The 14,087-nt window shown below is 48.6% G+C and overlaps 1 protein-coding gene across 1 annotated transcript in view; it reads left to right on the plus strand.

Moving 5' to 3' along the window:
* Positions 1–13,853, plus strand: part of LOC147081792 (uncharacterized) — a gene marked incomplete at its 5' end in the record, with an annotated part of 148,985 nt that extends 135,132 nt beyond the window's left edge. The window contains one exon of the mRNA XM_085980670.1: positions 12,855–13,853. Coding sequence (XP_085836796.1) covers positions 12,855–12,893 — 39 coding nt within the window. The remainder of the gene's footprint in view (positions 1–12,854) is intronic.
* Positions 13,854–14,087: the final 234 nt, after the last annotated feature.

Consider the following 14,087-nt stretch of genomic DNA (forward strand, 5'->3'; position numbering starts at 1 on the left):
ATAAAATAGAAAACAAAATATGAAATATTAAGATACTTAGGGCTCAATTTTGCCAGGCCCGAGGAGGCGGGAATGGAGGCGTGTGGGGTGTTAAAATTGCAAAAAGTGGCGGGCAAAAAGTGGCGGGCGGGCCCGACCCCGCCTCCATCCCGCCTCCAAGCAATTTTCCCAAATGCATGGTTTCTGATCCCGTCTCCGTCCCACCTCCAAGAGGCGGGATAGGCCCTTAAGGCCCTTAACAACCACTGAATTGCCTCTATAATCCCATTTTGAGAGGCCTTTCTGATTTTAACCCTTTTCCCACGTGATGCATGCCTCCTCTGAAACACGACGGTGAAACCTGGCGGTAGCACAATTGGATTGCTGACTATCAGCTGCAGCTCCACCATTAAATAGGAGGTTTGATCAGCCATCATTTGCAGGTGGCAGGACTTTGTTGTCTCAGGTCTGGGGGAACTTTTAGCAGGCATAACTATAGCTGTGGAAGTTTGGAGCCTGACACCCATCTCCAGTGTGACCTCCTGGGAAACCCCTCTCGCCACCTTGACTGAGCGCTTCCTCAACTGAGACATCTACCAGAAGCATGGGAACCATTTATTTCCTTTCCTGCTGGACATCAGATTCGGACGAAGACCAGCCGCGGCAGCAGCAGGAGCCTGAACAACAGCAGCACCAACAGCAGGAGCAACAACAGGAGCGCCAAGCTGCTGCTCACCCACCTGAAACTGCACAGGCCAGAAGGCACCAGCGCATGGAAGCCCGTCGGCGCAGGAGATACTCCCCAAACAGGGTCTACAGACAGAGGATCAGCTACCTCAACATGACAGAGCAGCAGTGCCAAAGGCAGCTCTGACTTTCGCGAGAGGTAGTGGGTGACATCTGCACAATGCTGCAACAAGACCTGGAGCCCAGAGGAGCAGGTGGACACCCCTTACCAGTGGCCGTCAAAGTCACCACCGCACTGAACTTTTTTGCCTCAGGCTCATTCCAGGGATCAGCAGCAGACATCAGCGGCATCTCCCAGGCGGCCGCACACACTTGCATCACGCAGGTAACCGATGCCCTTTTTGCCATCGCGCACAATCACATCCATTTCTCCAAGGATCAGCTAGTGTCACGGCGCGTGCGGTTGGATTAGCTAATCTGGCAGGTTTTCCAAGGGTGCAGGTCGTCGTTGACTGCACACATGTGGCCCTTAAGGCACCCCATCCCATTCCAGGTATTTTTGTCAACCGCAAGGACTTCCACTTCCTCAACGTACAGCTGGTGTGTGACCACAAGAAGGAAATTTTGCATGTTTGTGCCAAGTACCCTGGCAGTTGCCATGACTCCTTCATACTGCGCCAGTCTAGTGTGCCTCCGCTCTTCAGTCCGCCAGACCAACTTAACGGATGGCTACTTGGAGACAAGGGCTATCCCCTGAAGACGTGGCTAATGACGCCGTTGAGGAGCCCATCCAATGAAGCTGAGGAGAGCTACAACTACAGTTACATTTCCACCAGGTCCATAATCGAGCAAACCATAGGCTTGCTGAAGATGCGCTTCAGATGCCTGGATAGATCAGGTGGAGCCCTGCAGTACTCAGCAGCCAGGGTCTCCAGAATCGTCGTGGTTTGCTGCGCACTTCACGACATGGCACAGCATCGTGGCTTGCAGATTCCTGAGGACCAAGTGGCCCCTCACATATCCTCCTCAGATGAGAAGGAGCAGGAGGAGGAGACCGAAAACAAACATCGTGCAGAGGCCCATCAACCAGCGGCAGCAGTATGCGAGAATATTGCTGCCTGGGATGCAAGGAACACACTCATCTTGGCCAGATTTGCTTAGCCTAGCCAATCAAGCACTTTTGCCTCGCAGCTTCTTACCAGAGCATCGACAATGGCCAAGAACCAGCAGATTCCTAGCACTCTGACCACCATACTGACAATTACAAGTAATCCTAAGCCCTCAATGTGGAAGTCCCATTAGCGAAATGACACACGCCACAACTGCAACAGTTGCCGTCAGAATTTTTAAATATCACATTTCACCCAAGTGACTACCCTTGTGACTATTTGTGCAGTATCTTTCTCTTACGCATGCTCCTACGTGGTGGTTCCTGCTTGGCATCAGCAGATGTGGAGGCCCCTTGCTCACTTTCTTGCTGCTCGTGTTTTGACACCTTTGGCAGGCGTCCTCTGGGGTTGCGAACTTTTGAGGGCTCGGCAACAGTCTGCTGCTCCTGCGGCTGTGCAAGGGTTGAGACGCCGATCTCAGTTGGGTGGGGACTCTGGTGGGGCTCTGACCGAGGACTTGGCAGTGGCATGGAAGTGTGAGCGCTTGGAGAGGAGCCCCCACTTCCTTGTTCTCTGCCACCAACATCCCTCTCATGGGTCAGGTCCACCTCAGCACTTGCAAGTGGCTTCAGAGCACCTTGCTGCACATCAGCGGGCCATGAGGACCTGTATCTGCACTGGCAGTCCTACTCAGAAGGACTTCCATGAAGGTCTGGTTTCTCTGTTCAATAGCTGACCATCGCTCCTCCAGAGATGTCAGTCTATTCTGAAACTCACCATGTTTTCTACACTCTAGCGACTTAGCTCCTCCATGGCTGTAGCCATCCTCTCGTCTACTGTAGCCATCCTTTCCACGGAGGTTGCCATCCTTTCCGTAGTGCTGTGTGCATTCGCCAATGACTCCACAAAGGCTCTGCTCATGTTCGCGATGGACTCCTCCATTCGCTCCACACTCACAGCGACCCTGGAGACAAAACCTGCCAGAGACTCCTGCTCCTGTTCCTGGAGTTCCAGCACCGCTGTTCTCCTGGATGGACCCAGAGGCAGAGGGTCGACATGCACCTGAGCCGAGCTGGGAGAGTCCTGTGCCCTCCGACTAGGACTCTCCACTGCTGTTCCTGTCTCCACAATCTGCTGATGCTCACTTGTGAGCTGTGATACATCAAGTGACATCACTAGTCTATCTCGCGATGGTCCCATTAAGGTGTGAGTGTCTGCGCTGGTGCTGGGTTGGCTGAATTCTGCTGACGCTGCGCCCTCAGAGGTTGCAGCTTCCTCTGAGAAGTCTGGAGGCTCAGGCTGTTCCTCCTGGATAGTGGGGACGGATGCTTGCGATGGTCCTGTGGGGGAGTAAAGGAAAGAGTCAGAGATGTGAGGCTAAGGTTACATGCACATTGCATATTGCAGATGATCATAAGTCCATCTGTTAGAGCTTCAGAATCATTATCAGCGACTCATGCAATGTCAATGAGAGAGATGAAAAACTATTCTGTCACCAGCTTTCTCTGATGCACCCGTCTGTCCGCCCCCCACTTGTGCATCATCCTCGAGTCCCACGATCTCCAGGACCGTCTCCTCCCAAGGGGTGAGGTGGGCTACTGAGGGTGGCCCTCCTCCTGTCCTCGCTCTTTCCCTCTTATTGTGAGCTCTCTTTTCCTGCAATGAGGGAGACAAGTGGAGTTTGAGTGAGAATGAAGGAGTGAGTGTAGAGAATCCAAAGCATAGATGCTTAGAAGGAGACAAAGTTGGAGTGAGGTGGCAAGACCAAGGGCCCTCCCTGTGTTTTGTAAGTTGTTTTCATAGCATCACAGTGATAGGGAGTGTGAGGGCTGCAGAGTCGAAGAGTTAGGTGATTGTGACCATAGAGAGAGAGGGAATGGGTAAGGGTGCAGGGATGTCAGTGTCAAATGGGATAGAGTCATAGAGTTATACAGCACGGATAGAGGCCCTTCGGCCCATCGTGTCCGCGCCGGCCATCAAGCCCTGTCTAATCTAATCCCATATTCCAGCATTTGGTCCATAGCCTTGTATGCTATGGCATTTCAAGTGCTCATCCAAATGCTTCTTAAATGTTGTGAGGGTTCCTGCCTCCACAACCCTTTCAGGCAGTGAGTTCCAGACTCCAACCACCCTCTGGGTGAAAAAGTTCTTTCTCAAATCCCCTCTAAACCTCCCGCCCTTTACCTTGAATCTATGCCCCCTAGTTATTGACCCTTCTACTAAGGGAAAAAGCTCCTCAGTATCCATCCTATCTATGCCCCTCATAATTTTGAACACCTCAATCATGTCCCCCCTCAGCCTCCTCTGCTCCAAGGAAAACAAACCCAATCTGCCCAGTCTCTCTTCATAGCTGAAGCGCTCCAGCCCTGGTAACATCCTGGTGAACCTCCTCTGCACCCTCTCCAAAGCGTTCACATCCTTCCTGTAGTGTGGCGACCAGAACTGCACACAGTATTCCAGCTGTGGCCTAACCAGTGTTTTATACAGCTCCATCATAACCTCCTTGCTCTTATATTCTATGCCTCGGCTAATGAAGGCAAGTATCCCATATGCCTTTTTTACCACCTTATCCACCTGTTCCGCCGCCTTCAGGGATCTGTGTACTTGCACACCCAGATCCCTCTGACCCTCCGTCTTGCCTAGGGTCTTACCATTCATTGTGTATTCCCTTGCCTTGTCAGTCCCCCCAAAGTGCATCACCTCGCACTTTTCCGGGTTAAATTCCATTTGCCACTGTTCCGCCCATCTGACCAACCCATCTATATCATCCTGCAGACTGAGGCTACCCTCCTCACTATTTACCACCCTACCAATTTTTGTATCATCCACGAACTTACTGATCATACCTTTTACATTCATATCCAAGTCATTAATGTAGACCACAAACAGCAAGGGACCCAGCACCGATCCCTGTGGTACCCCACTGGCCACAGGCTTCCAGTCACAAAAACAACCTTCGACCATCACCCTCTGCCTTCTGCCACTAAGCCAGTTTTGTATCCAATGTGCCAAGGCACCCTGGATTCCATGGGCTCTTACCTTCTTGACCAGTCTCCTGTGCAGGACTTTATCGAAGGCCTTACTGAAATCCATGTATACCACATCCACTGCGTTACCCTCATCCACACACCTAGTCACCCCCTCAAAAAATTCAATCAAATTAGTCAGACATGATCTTCCCTTGACAAAGCCATGTTGACTATCCCTGATTAATCCTTGCCTCTCCAAGTGGAGACAAATTTTGTCCCTCAGAATTTTTTCCAAAAATTTTCCTACCACTGATGTTAGGCTCACTGGCCTGTAGTTCCCCGGTTTTTCCCTACTTCCCTTCTTGAATAATGGTACTACATTAGCGGTTCTCCAGTCCTCTGGCACATCCCCTGTGGCCAGAGAGGTCCTGAATATATGTGTTAGAGCCCCCGCAATCTCTTCCTTTGCCTCACACAGCAGCCTGGGATACATTTCGTCCGGGCCTGGGGATTTATCCATTTTTAGGCCAGCTAAAACCGCCAATACCTCCTCCCTCTCGATGTTAATATGTTCGAGCATATCACAGTCCCCCCGCCCTATTTCTATGTCTACATCGTCCTTCTCCATAGTGAAAACAGATGCAAAAAATTCATTTAGAACCCCTCCTACATCTTCCGGCTCCACACACAGATTGCCACTTTTGTCCCTAATGGGCCCTATTTTTTCCCTAGTTATCCTCTTACCCTTAATATACTTATAAAACATCTTAGGATTTTCCTTTATTTTGCTCGCCAGTGTTATTTCATGGTCCCTCCTTGATCTCCTAATTTCTTGTTTAAGTATCCCCCTGCACTTTTTATACTCCTCTAGGGCTTCCTCCGTCTTTAGCCTTTTGTATCTGCCAAAAGCCCTCCTTTTTTTCCTAATCCATTCTCGTATATCCCCTGACATCCAAGGTTCCCTGTGGTTTTTGGAACCACCCTTGACCTTTACGGGAACATGTTGCCATTGTATGATCTCAATCTCCCTTCTGAAAGCCTCCCATTGCTCCGATGCGGAATTTCCTACAAGTAGCTGATCCCAGTCCATTTTGGCCAGATCCTGCCTTATCCTATTAAAATCGGCCTTCCCCCAATTTAGAACCTTTATTTCCGGCCCATCCCTGTCCTTTTCCATGACCACCTTAAATCTCACCATATTATGGTCACTGTCACCAAAGTGCTCACCTACTAGCACTTTTTCCACTTGGCCGGCCACATTCCCTAGAATTAGGTCCAGTACCGCCCCCTCTCTTGTAGGACTTTCTACATGCTGGCTCAAAAAGCTCTCCTGGATGCACTTTAAGAATTCTACACCCTCTGAGCCTTTCACACTCTGACTATCCCAGTTAATATTGGGGAAGTTGAAATCCCCCATTATTATTACCCTATTATTTGCACATTTCTCTGAGATTTGCCTACATATCTGTTCCTCTATCTCCCCCTGACTGTTTGGAGGCCTATAGTACACTCCCAGCAAAGTGCTTGCCCCCTTTTTGTTTTTAAGCTCCACCCATATGGCCTCATTAGAGGAACCTGCTAATATATCATCCCTCCTTACTGCAGTAATTGACTCCTTAATTAATATTGCGACACCCCCTCCTCTTATACCTCCCCCTCTGTCTCGCCTGAAGATTCTGTACCCTGGAATATTGAGCTGCCAGTCTTGCCCCTCCCTCAACCATGTCTCCGTGATAGCAACAATATCATACTCCCATGTGTTTATCAACACCTTCAGTTCATCCACCTTATTTGCAAGACTCCTTGCATTAAAATAGGTGCCATCCAACCTTGCCCTTATATATTTGCCCTGTCTACCAAGCTGACTTGTTTTTTTCTCTATAATTGGCAGCACATCACCCCCTATTTCAGCTCCCCTCTGTATCCCATCCCCCTGCCAAGTTAGTTTAAACCCCCCCCAACAGTGCTAGCAAACCTCCCCGCAAGGATATTTGTCCCGCTCTGGTTCAGGTGCAACCCGTCCGACTTGTACAAGTCCCACCTTTCCCAGAAGCAGGCCCAGTGATCCAGGAAAGTAAAACCCTCCCCCCTACACCAACTCTTTAGCCACGCATTCATCTGCTCTATCCTCCTATTCCGATACTCACTAGCACGTGGCACTGGGAGTAATCCAGAGATTACAACCTTTGAGGTCCTGCTCTTTAATCTGTTACCTAGCTCCCTAAATTCTTGATGCAGGACCTCATCCCCCTTCCTACTTATGTCGTTGGTCCCAATGTGGACCACGACCTCTGCCTGCTCACCCTCCCCCTTAAGAATGCCCTGTAGCCGCTCAGTGACATCCATGACCCTGGCCCCAGGGAGGCAACAAACCATCCTGGAGTCACGTTTGCGGCCACAGAAACGCCTATCTGTTCCCCTTACGATAGAATCCCCTACCACTATTGCTCTCCCACTCTTTTTCCTCCCTTTCTGAGCAGCAGAAGCATCCCTGGTGCCAGGAAGCTGGCTGCTGCTGCCTTCCCCTGGTGAGTCATCCCCCTCAACAGTATCCAACTTGGTATACCTGTTTGAAAGGGGGATGTCCGCAGGGGTTCCCTGCACTTCCTGCCTGCCTCTGTTGCTCCGCCTGATGGTCACCCAATTTCTTTCTGCCTGTGCAGCCCTACTCTGCGGTGTGAACAACTCGCTAAATGTGCTATCCATGACCCTCTCAGCATCGCGCATGCTCCAAAACTCATCCACCCGCAGCTCGAGCGCCGCAATGCGGTCTACAAGTAGCTGCAGCTGGATGCATTTCCCGCACACATGGTCGTCAGGGACACTGGCAGCGTCCCTGACTTCCCACATGGAGCAAGAGGAGCAGAACACGGGTCTGAGCTCTCCTGCCATGACTTACTCCTTTAATTAATTTTAAAATTTATTCAACACCCCAGTTACAGGTATACTCTGGGGCGCTTTATTTACCAACTGTCCCCACTACAACACAGAGACCCTAGAAATTTAACACCACAGAATTCAAGCTTGTATTGAAAAGAGAGAAATACTCACCAACCAATCACTTACCTGCTTCCTGCTGACGTCACACTTGGATTACTTTTTACCTCTCTCCCGGAACCTGGATTGGTATGCCTCTGGTTGCTCCCTCTTATACTCCGCCGCCTCGGGCTGCTCCCGCGCAGGTCCGCTGCTTCTCCGGTCTCGGGGCTGTGGGCCTCGGTGCCTCTGGTTGCTCCCTCTTATACTCCGCCGCCTCGGGCTGCTCCCGCGCAGGTCCGCTGCTTCTCCGGTCTCGGGGCTGTGGGCCTCGGTGCCTCTGGTTGCTCCCTCTTATACTCCGCCGCCTCGGGCTGCTCCCGCGCAGGTCCGTTGCTTCTCCGGTCTCGGGGCTGTGGGCCTCGGTGCCTCTGGTTGCTCCCTCTTATACTCCACCGCTTCGGGCTGCTCCCGCGCAGGTCCGCTGCTTCTCCGGTCTTGGGGCTGTGGGCCTCGGTGCCTCTGGTTGCTCCCTCTTATACTCCGCCGCCTCGGGCTGCTCCCGCGCAGGTCCGCTGCTTCTCCCGTCTCGGGGCTGTGGGCCTCGGTGCCTCTGGTTGCTCCCTCTTATACTCCGCCGCCTCGGGCTGCTCCCGCGCAGGTCCGCTGCTTCTCCGGTCTCGGGGCTGTGGGCCTCGGTGCCTCTGGTTGCTCCCTCTTATACTCCGCCGCCTCGGGCTGCTCCCGCGCAGGTCCGCTGCTTCTCCGGTCTCGGGGCTGTGGGCCTCGGTGCCTCTGGTTGCTCCCTCTTATACTCCGCCGCCTCGGGCTGCTCCCGCGCAGGTCCGCTGCTTCTCCGGTCTCGGGGATGTGGAGGAAGAGGTTGCTAAAGCTGAGTGCTAGTGAGGAGAGGCAGTGGGGATCAGATTGAGGGTGATGGGAAAGTCATACTTACTTTTCCAGTGCGCTGAAGGTCATGAAACCTCTTCCTGCACTGAAGCCAGGTTCTGCGGATCAGTGACAACGAGTTGACCTCCTGGGCCACCTGGATCCACACAGCCTTCGTCTGCTGGGGAGGCTTCTTCCTCCCTGAAGAAGGGAAGAGCACCTCCTTATTAGCTCTTGCTCCCTCCACCAAAGCTTGCAGGGAAACGTCATCAAATCTGGGAGCAGACTTAGGTCTCCCGCTGCTCATTTTGCCTCCAGGTCCCTCTCACAGCAAAGGCCAAAAGGTTGGCAGTCTGCAGAAGAAGCAAGGCTTCTTGCAGACCTTAAATGCAGCAGCAATGATGACGTTATCGGAGGCGAGTTTCAGACTGAAAAAACTAATTGGGCCATGGGTTCTTATGCTGGAACTCAGTTGCCCAATTAGATGAAAATCGCATCATTCTCCCACATCGATTTGGAATCGGGTGGATAACACGAAAAGCGGATGACATGACCCCAGCCCGCCCCATGACAAAACCGAGCCCTTAGAATGGGCCCACCCTATGTCGCAGTGTATAAGTTCACTGAGTACTGAAGCACTGTGCAATGCAAATCATTAGGTTCCAGGTTTGAGTCTTAGTTTGTGCTGAAGGCAAATCTCAGCCAAGGTGTGAGTGAGGTACCACAATTGTCCTTGTTATTTACAGGTGAGGGAAGAGAAAAATCGATCACTAATCAACATCCCCTGTTGGATGTGCATATGTGGATTTCAGGCAAAGATAGGATCAGGAAGGGCTCTGATGGCCCTGTTATAAATCTCATCATTCATCAAGAAACTACTTGTGAAATAACGCTGGACGGCCAACTGGTGGCACCGTCCAAGGAGTATAAATACTCGGGCGTCGGCCAAGCTTTCCATGGACATTTTGTAAGACAAGGAACTAGTGAAGTACAACTCGACCTCCATGTTCTGAAACAAGTTGATTAAAGCCTTGCTTTATGCTCAAACCAAGTGCGTAGTGAGTTTTATTACGTCAGGCCCTATAACGAAACATCCCCAAAATCCACAACAGGATATGCAGCCTGGTGTAAGTGATAGGATGTTCCCACCCAGAACCTGTCCCGCTGACCCTGCCAAGGAGAGATCTATTGATTTAAATATTGCCAACAGGAACCCACCTGCCCCAAAGGCTGCATACTGCAGCAGAAGACTTTTGCCCCCTCCCCAGAAAGTGGAAGTAACTGCCTGCCAGGCCACAATTCAGAACCTGGATTCCAGGTCTACCTCACTTGTGCCATCTGCTCCGCCACTGAGTGGCCACGGACAATGGGAACACCCTTGCCGGATGTCCCAGATCCCTCACTCTCCTATGCCACTGGAATTTAGAATGTTAAGGGATGATTTGATCAAAGTTTTCACGATATTAAGGAGAACAGACAGGGTAGATAGAGATAGAGATAGCTATTTCCGCCGGTGAGGAGTCTAGGACTAGGGGGCATAGTCTAAAATTAGAGCTGGACATTTCAGGAGTGTAATTAGGAAACACTTCTACACACAAATGGTGGTAGAAGTTTGGAACTCTCTACCACAAATGGCAGTTGATGGTAGATCAATTGTTAATTTTAAATCTGAGCGCGATGGATTTCTGTTAACCAAAGGTATTAAGGGATATGGGGCAAAGGTGGGTAGGTGGAGTTAGATCACAGATCAGCAATGATCTCATTGAATGGTAGAACAGGCTCAAGGGGCTAAATGGCCTACTCCTGTTCCTATGTTCCTATGAATCAGCTGGCAGGTTGGTCTGAAGTTGTGGCCTCCTGTTGCTTCCCCTTGAGCTGCTCTGGGTTGCTACTCATGGTGATATCACAGATTGCCAGTGCAGAGTGGAAGCCTGATCTCACAGGCCTTCCAGCAGATAAGGAAGTTTACCATTTTTATATAAAATAAATCATATTTTGATGAGTGCTTTTTAAGTTTAGGTTAACAACATTTTTCAGACTTTTTGTCAGTGATGTTACATTTTTCAAAGAGAATATAACTTTTTAACACACAATGTAGACGTACCATTGTTTTCTTTTTAATAACACAGAAGAGTAGCGATAGTAATTGTGATTCTGTGAACAGTTCTCTGTGACTGTGTGGCAAGGAATCACTTTTATTATAGTAGTAGGCAGGTTTTTGAATGCAATGGTTGATTGCTGAAACATCATAACCCAATGTACAGTCTCAAAAATAGTGCTAAGGCAGTGGAATTTTTGTTTAAGTTTGGAGGATTTTTTGCTGTCACTGTGAGCAAGATTTCACAGAATTACATATAATGTACAGCACAGGAACAGGCCATTCGGCCCAACTGGTCCATGCAGGTTTTTATGCTCCACATGAGCCTCCTCCCACCCTACTACATCGAACCCTATCAACATATCCTTCTAGTATGGAGATTTCTGACAATATAGATGTTAAATGTTAAGCTTTCCTGCTGGTTGGGACTCACAATATGCATACACCCCTGGGGTCATATTTGACAAAGTGAAAAAAATATATTGAGTTATTGTTACATGGGGCTAGAAATTGGCCTCCTTTGCGCCTCCCATTAGCGCCTCCAGATAACGGGGCGCTAATGGCTTACCGACCGGGCGCGGCGAAATTACCGATGCCCACGAACTTGCATGGCGGGTTAGCATTGGCATCATCCGCTGCGCAGCGCCCCGTTATCGCCCCGGATCTTAAATTCGTTTCCGCTCCCTGCAGCATTGCCGTGCATCAATAATGGCAGCTGCAGGAGGCATTGTCACCGTGGATGGCCGCTTGGGGAGCACTAATTAAAGGCAGTGGTGGTCAGGTAGGCCAAAATGTTGTTATCACCCCAGTGTGCTGTTTTTTAATTTTTTTCATCCCACGATTGATCAGCCCTGCACTCTGAGTCCTTGGGGCTGCTCTTCGCGGATCGCAGGTGCCGTCGCCGACCATTCCCAGCCTTACCTTGAAATGACCTCAGCATTGGCCCTTCCCTTTAAGGGAGGGAAGGAGCCTGTGAATACGGCAGTGCTGCACAGGACATTGTGCAGCGCTCTGCCGCTACTGCCCCTCTTGCTCCATTTAGCGCTCCAAGGAAAGTGGTAGCGCTTGATTTAGTGTTCCACTTCCCTCCTGGAGCGCTAAACCGGAGGTTTGTGTCGGATTCAATTTTGTAGCGCCCGGCGATACTATTGCGCTCCCGCAAAAGTTATTGCCCCAAACAGGGCGCTACGCAATTTCTAGCCCTTGGTAGTTAAACATAAACCACTTTCTGCATCTATAGTACACCTTCTCAAGAGTGACTAGAGGTGGGTAATAAATGTCGGCTTTGTCAGCGATGCTCACATCCCAAGAATGAATTAAAAAAATTCCTACATTCTGAAATTCATAGGGACACTGGGAACGCTAAAACTAGCGAGTAATTTTGCAAAGCTCCACTATATGGAATCTCAGTTGGGCTGTTGGACAGAGATATTGTCCAGAGATCATGGGACCGATTTTCATTATTGGCACAGCAATTGTGTCACCTGCTCGATGTGGAGCCAGATTTGGAAGGCAATTTGCCGATTGAGGGAGAGGCAAAATCTTGTAGCTTCTCCTTCATGGGTTCTCAGGTTTCCTGCATTAATGAGGTGCCACCTGAAGCAGGTTAGAAAGTGGAATTCTCAATGTCACAGGAGCAGATCATCTGCTCATCCTCTTGAAATTTATGAAGCATGGGCAATGTTTTACGGTGAGGAATAAGTGTGTTATGTAAAACATATAAACAAATAATAGGAAAACTTATACTCATGTTAACTGTCGATCTTTTTAACTTGTGGATAATAATGGTTATTTGGAGAGCAGTAAGATTTTTTAAATATTTCTGTTTCCTACATTTTTTATATAAACAGGCAATTATGATTAGATTTTTACCCATTTTACAGAGTGAATACACACTGAAGACATACACAGTTTAGCTCATTCAATAAGGAAACATTACTAATTCATCTATAAATTGTGAGATTTGTACACTGGCAGGGAGCTTCGTCCACTGTCAGCACAAATGATGAAAAATTGTAGGTATCACATGCACAAATTTTCAATTTGCTCTGCCAGTTGGCGAGGCTCCCTGCAACACCAATAGTTAACACCCCTGATGTCCAGATTATGTTATAAATGATGACTGACAGTGGATGTATTTATTTTCAGGTTGACGCTGCACTGAAGGGTACAAGAACCACATCTTGAGTCACATTCAGGATGAGGGCGATGGTGGCAAGGCTGCATTTATTACCCATCGCAAATTTCCTTGAGAAAGTAGTGATGTGCACTGCACTGAATTCTCAGCCTAGATAATGTGCTGCACTCAGAGTGGGACTTAAACCCATAACCTTAGATATAATCACATGGTATAGAAAAGATTTAAATTGTGATTATTTCCTCCAAGTTTGGAATTTCTAACATTAGCTAGCTAGAAGTACTTTATATTGATAGTACTTTTTCTTTGCACTGCTTTTGCTTCAGGATTTTTTAATTTTTATACGGCAAGAGAGACTGAAAGTTTGTAGATTAGAGGGACTTGGTTGATAGGAGACTGGAAATTGCTCATTCCCTATTGAACAATGGAATATTTATCACTTTTCTGGACTGGGATCAGAGAACTCAAATTTACAGAATTTATAAGAGCACTTGTAGCTACAAGTTTTCAGATCCACAGCGGTGGCAAGGCTTGCTTTACTTACTGTGGGCGTGATCTTTGTATTTGGTTTCTTTTGGTCCTGATAATCAAAGATTTAAAAATGTTACTAAGTGTGGATGTGCACTTTTCATATACAATGGATCAGCGACACATTATGAAATGTCTTTTTAATACTCATTTTGATTTGTTAAGTAGTTTAGATGTTAGAAGAAAGGCAGTTAGGAAGATTGCAATACCAAGGATTTAATGTTAACAGGATGTACTCATCCTAGGTTTGCAATTCAGGGGAACAGAAGTTCTGTTACAAGATTTTTCACTGAAGTGAGTAAAGGAAATAACTAAGCTTCTGGTGATTTATACAGTTCTACTAAAACATTATGACGTTATATAGAATGCTTTCTGTTTCATAGTTGAGATCAGGAAAAGACATCTGTTTACATTAAGGGTGATCACTATATGTCTGGCTTATTTTCTTTCTGTTAACAATTAAAAAAATGAATCTACCTTAAGCATGGATGTCTGTCTTTCACTTAGAAATTCAAACAGTGCGTGTCATTCTGAAGACCTTTTTTATATTTGTACATGGGATGTGGGTGGCACTGGCAAGACTGCGTTCATTGCCCATCCCTAGACAGTGATGGTAGGCCTTTTCCTTGAACTGCTGCAGTCCTTGTGGTGATGGCGCTCTCACAATGGTTTATACAGTATAGGGAATCCCAGGATTTTGACCCCGTGATTCTGAA

This window comes from Somniosus microcephalus, unplaced genomic scaffold, assembly GCF_052327205.1.
Source record: "Somniosus microcephalus isolate GS21.2 unplaced genomic scaffold, FLI_Smic_1.0 scaffold370, whole genome shotgun sequence".
NCBI classification, from domain to species: Eukaryota; Metazoa; Chordata; class Chondrichthyes; order Squaliformes; family Somniosidae; genus Somniosus; species Somniosus microcephalus.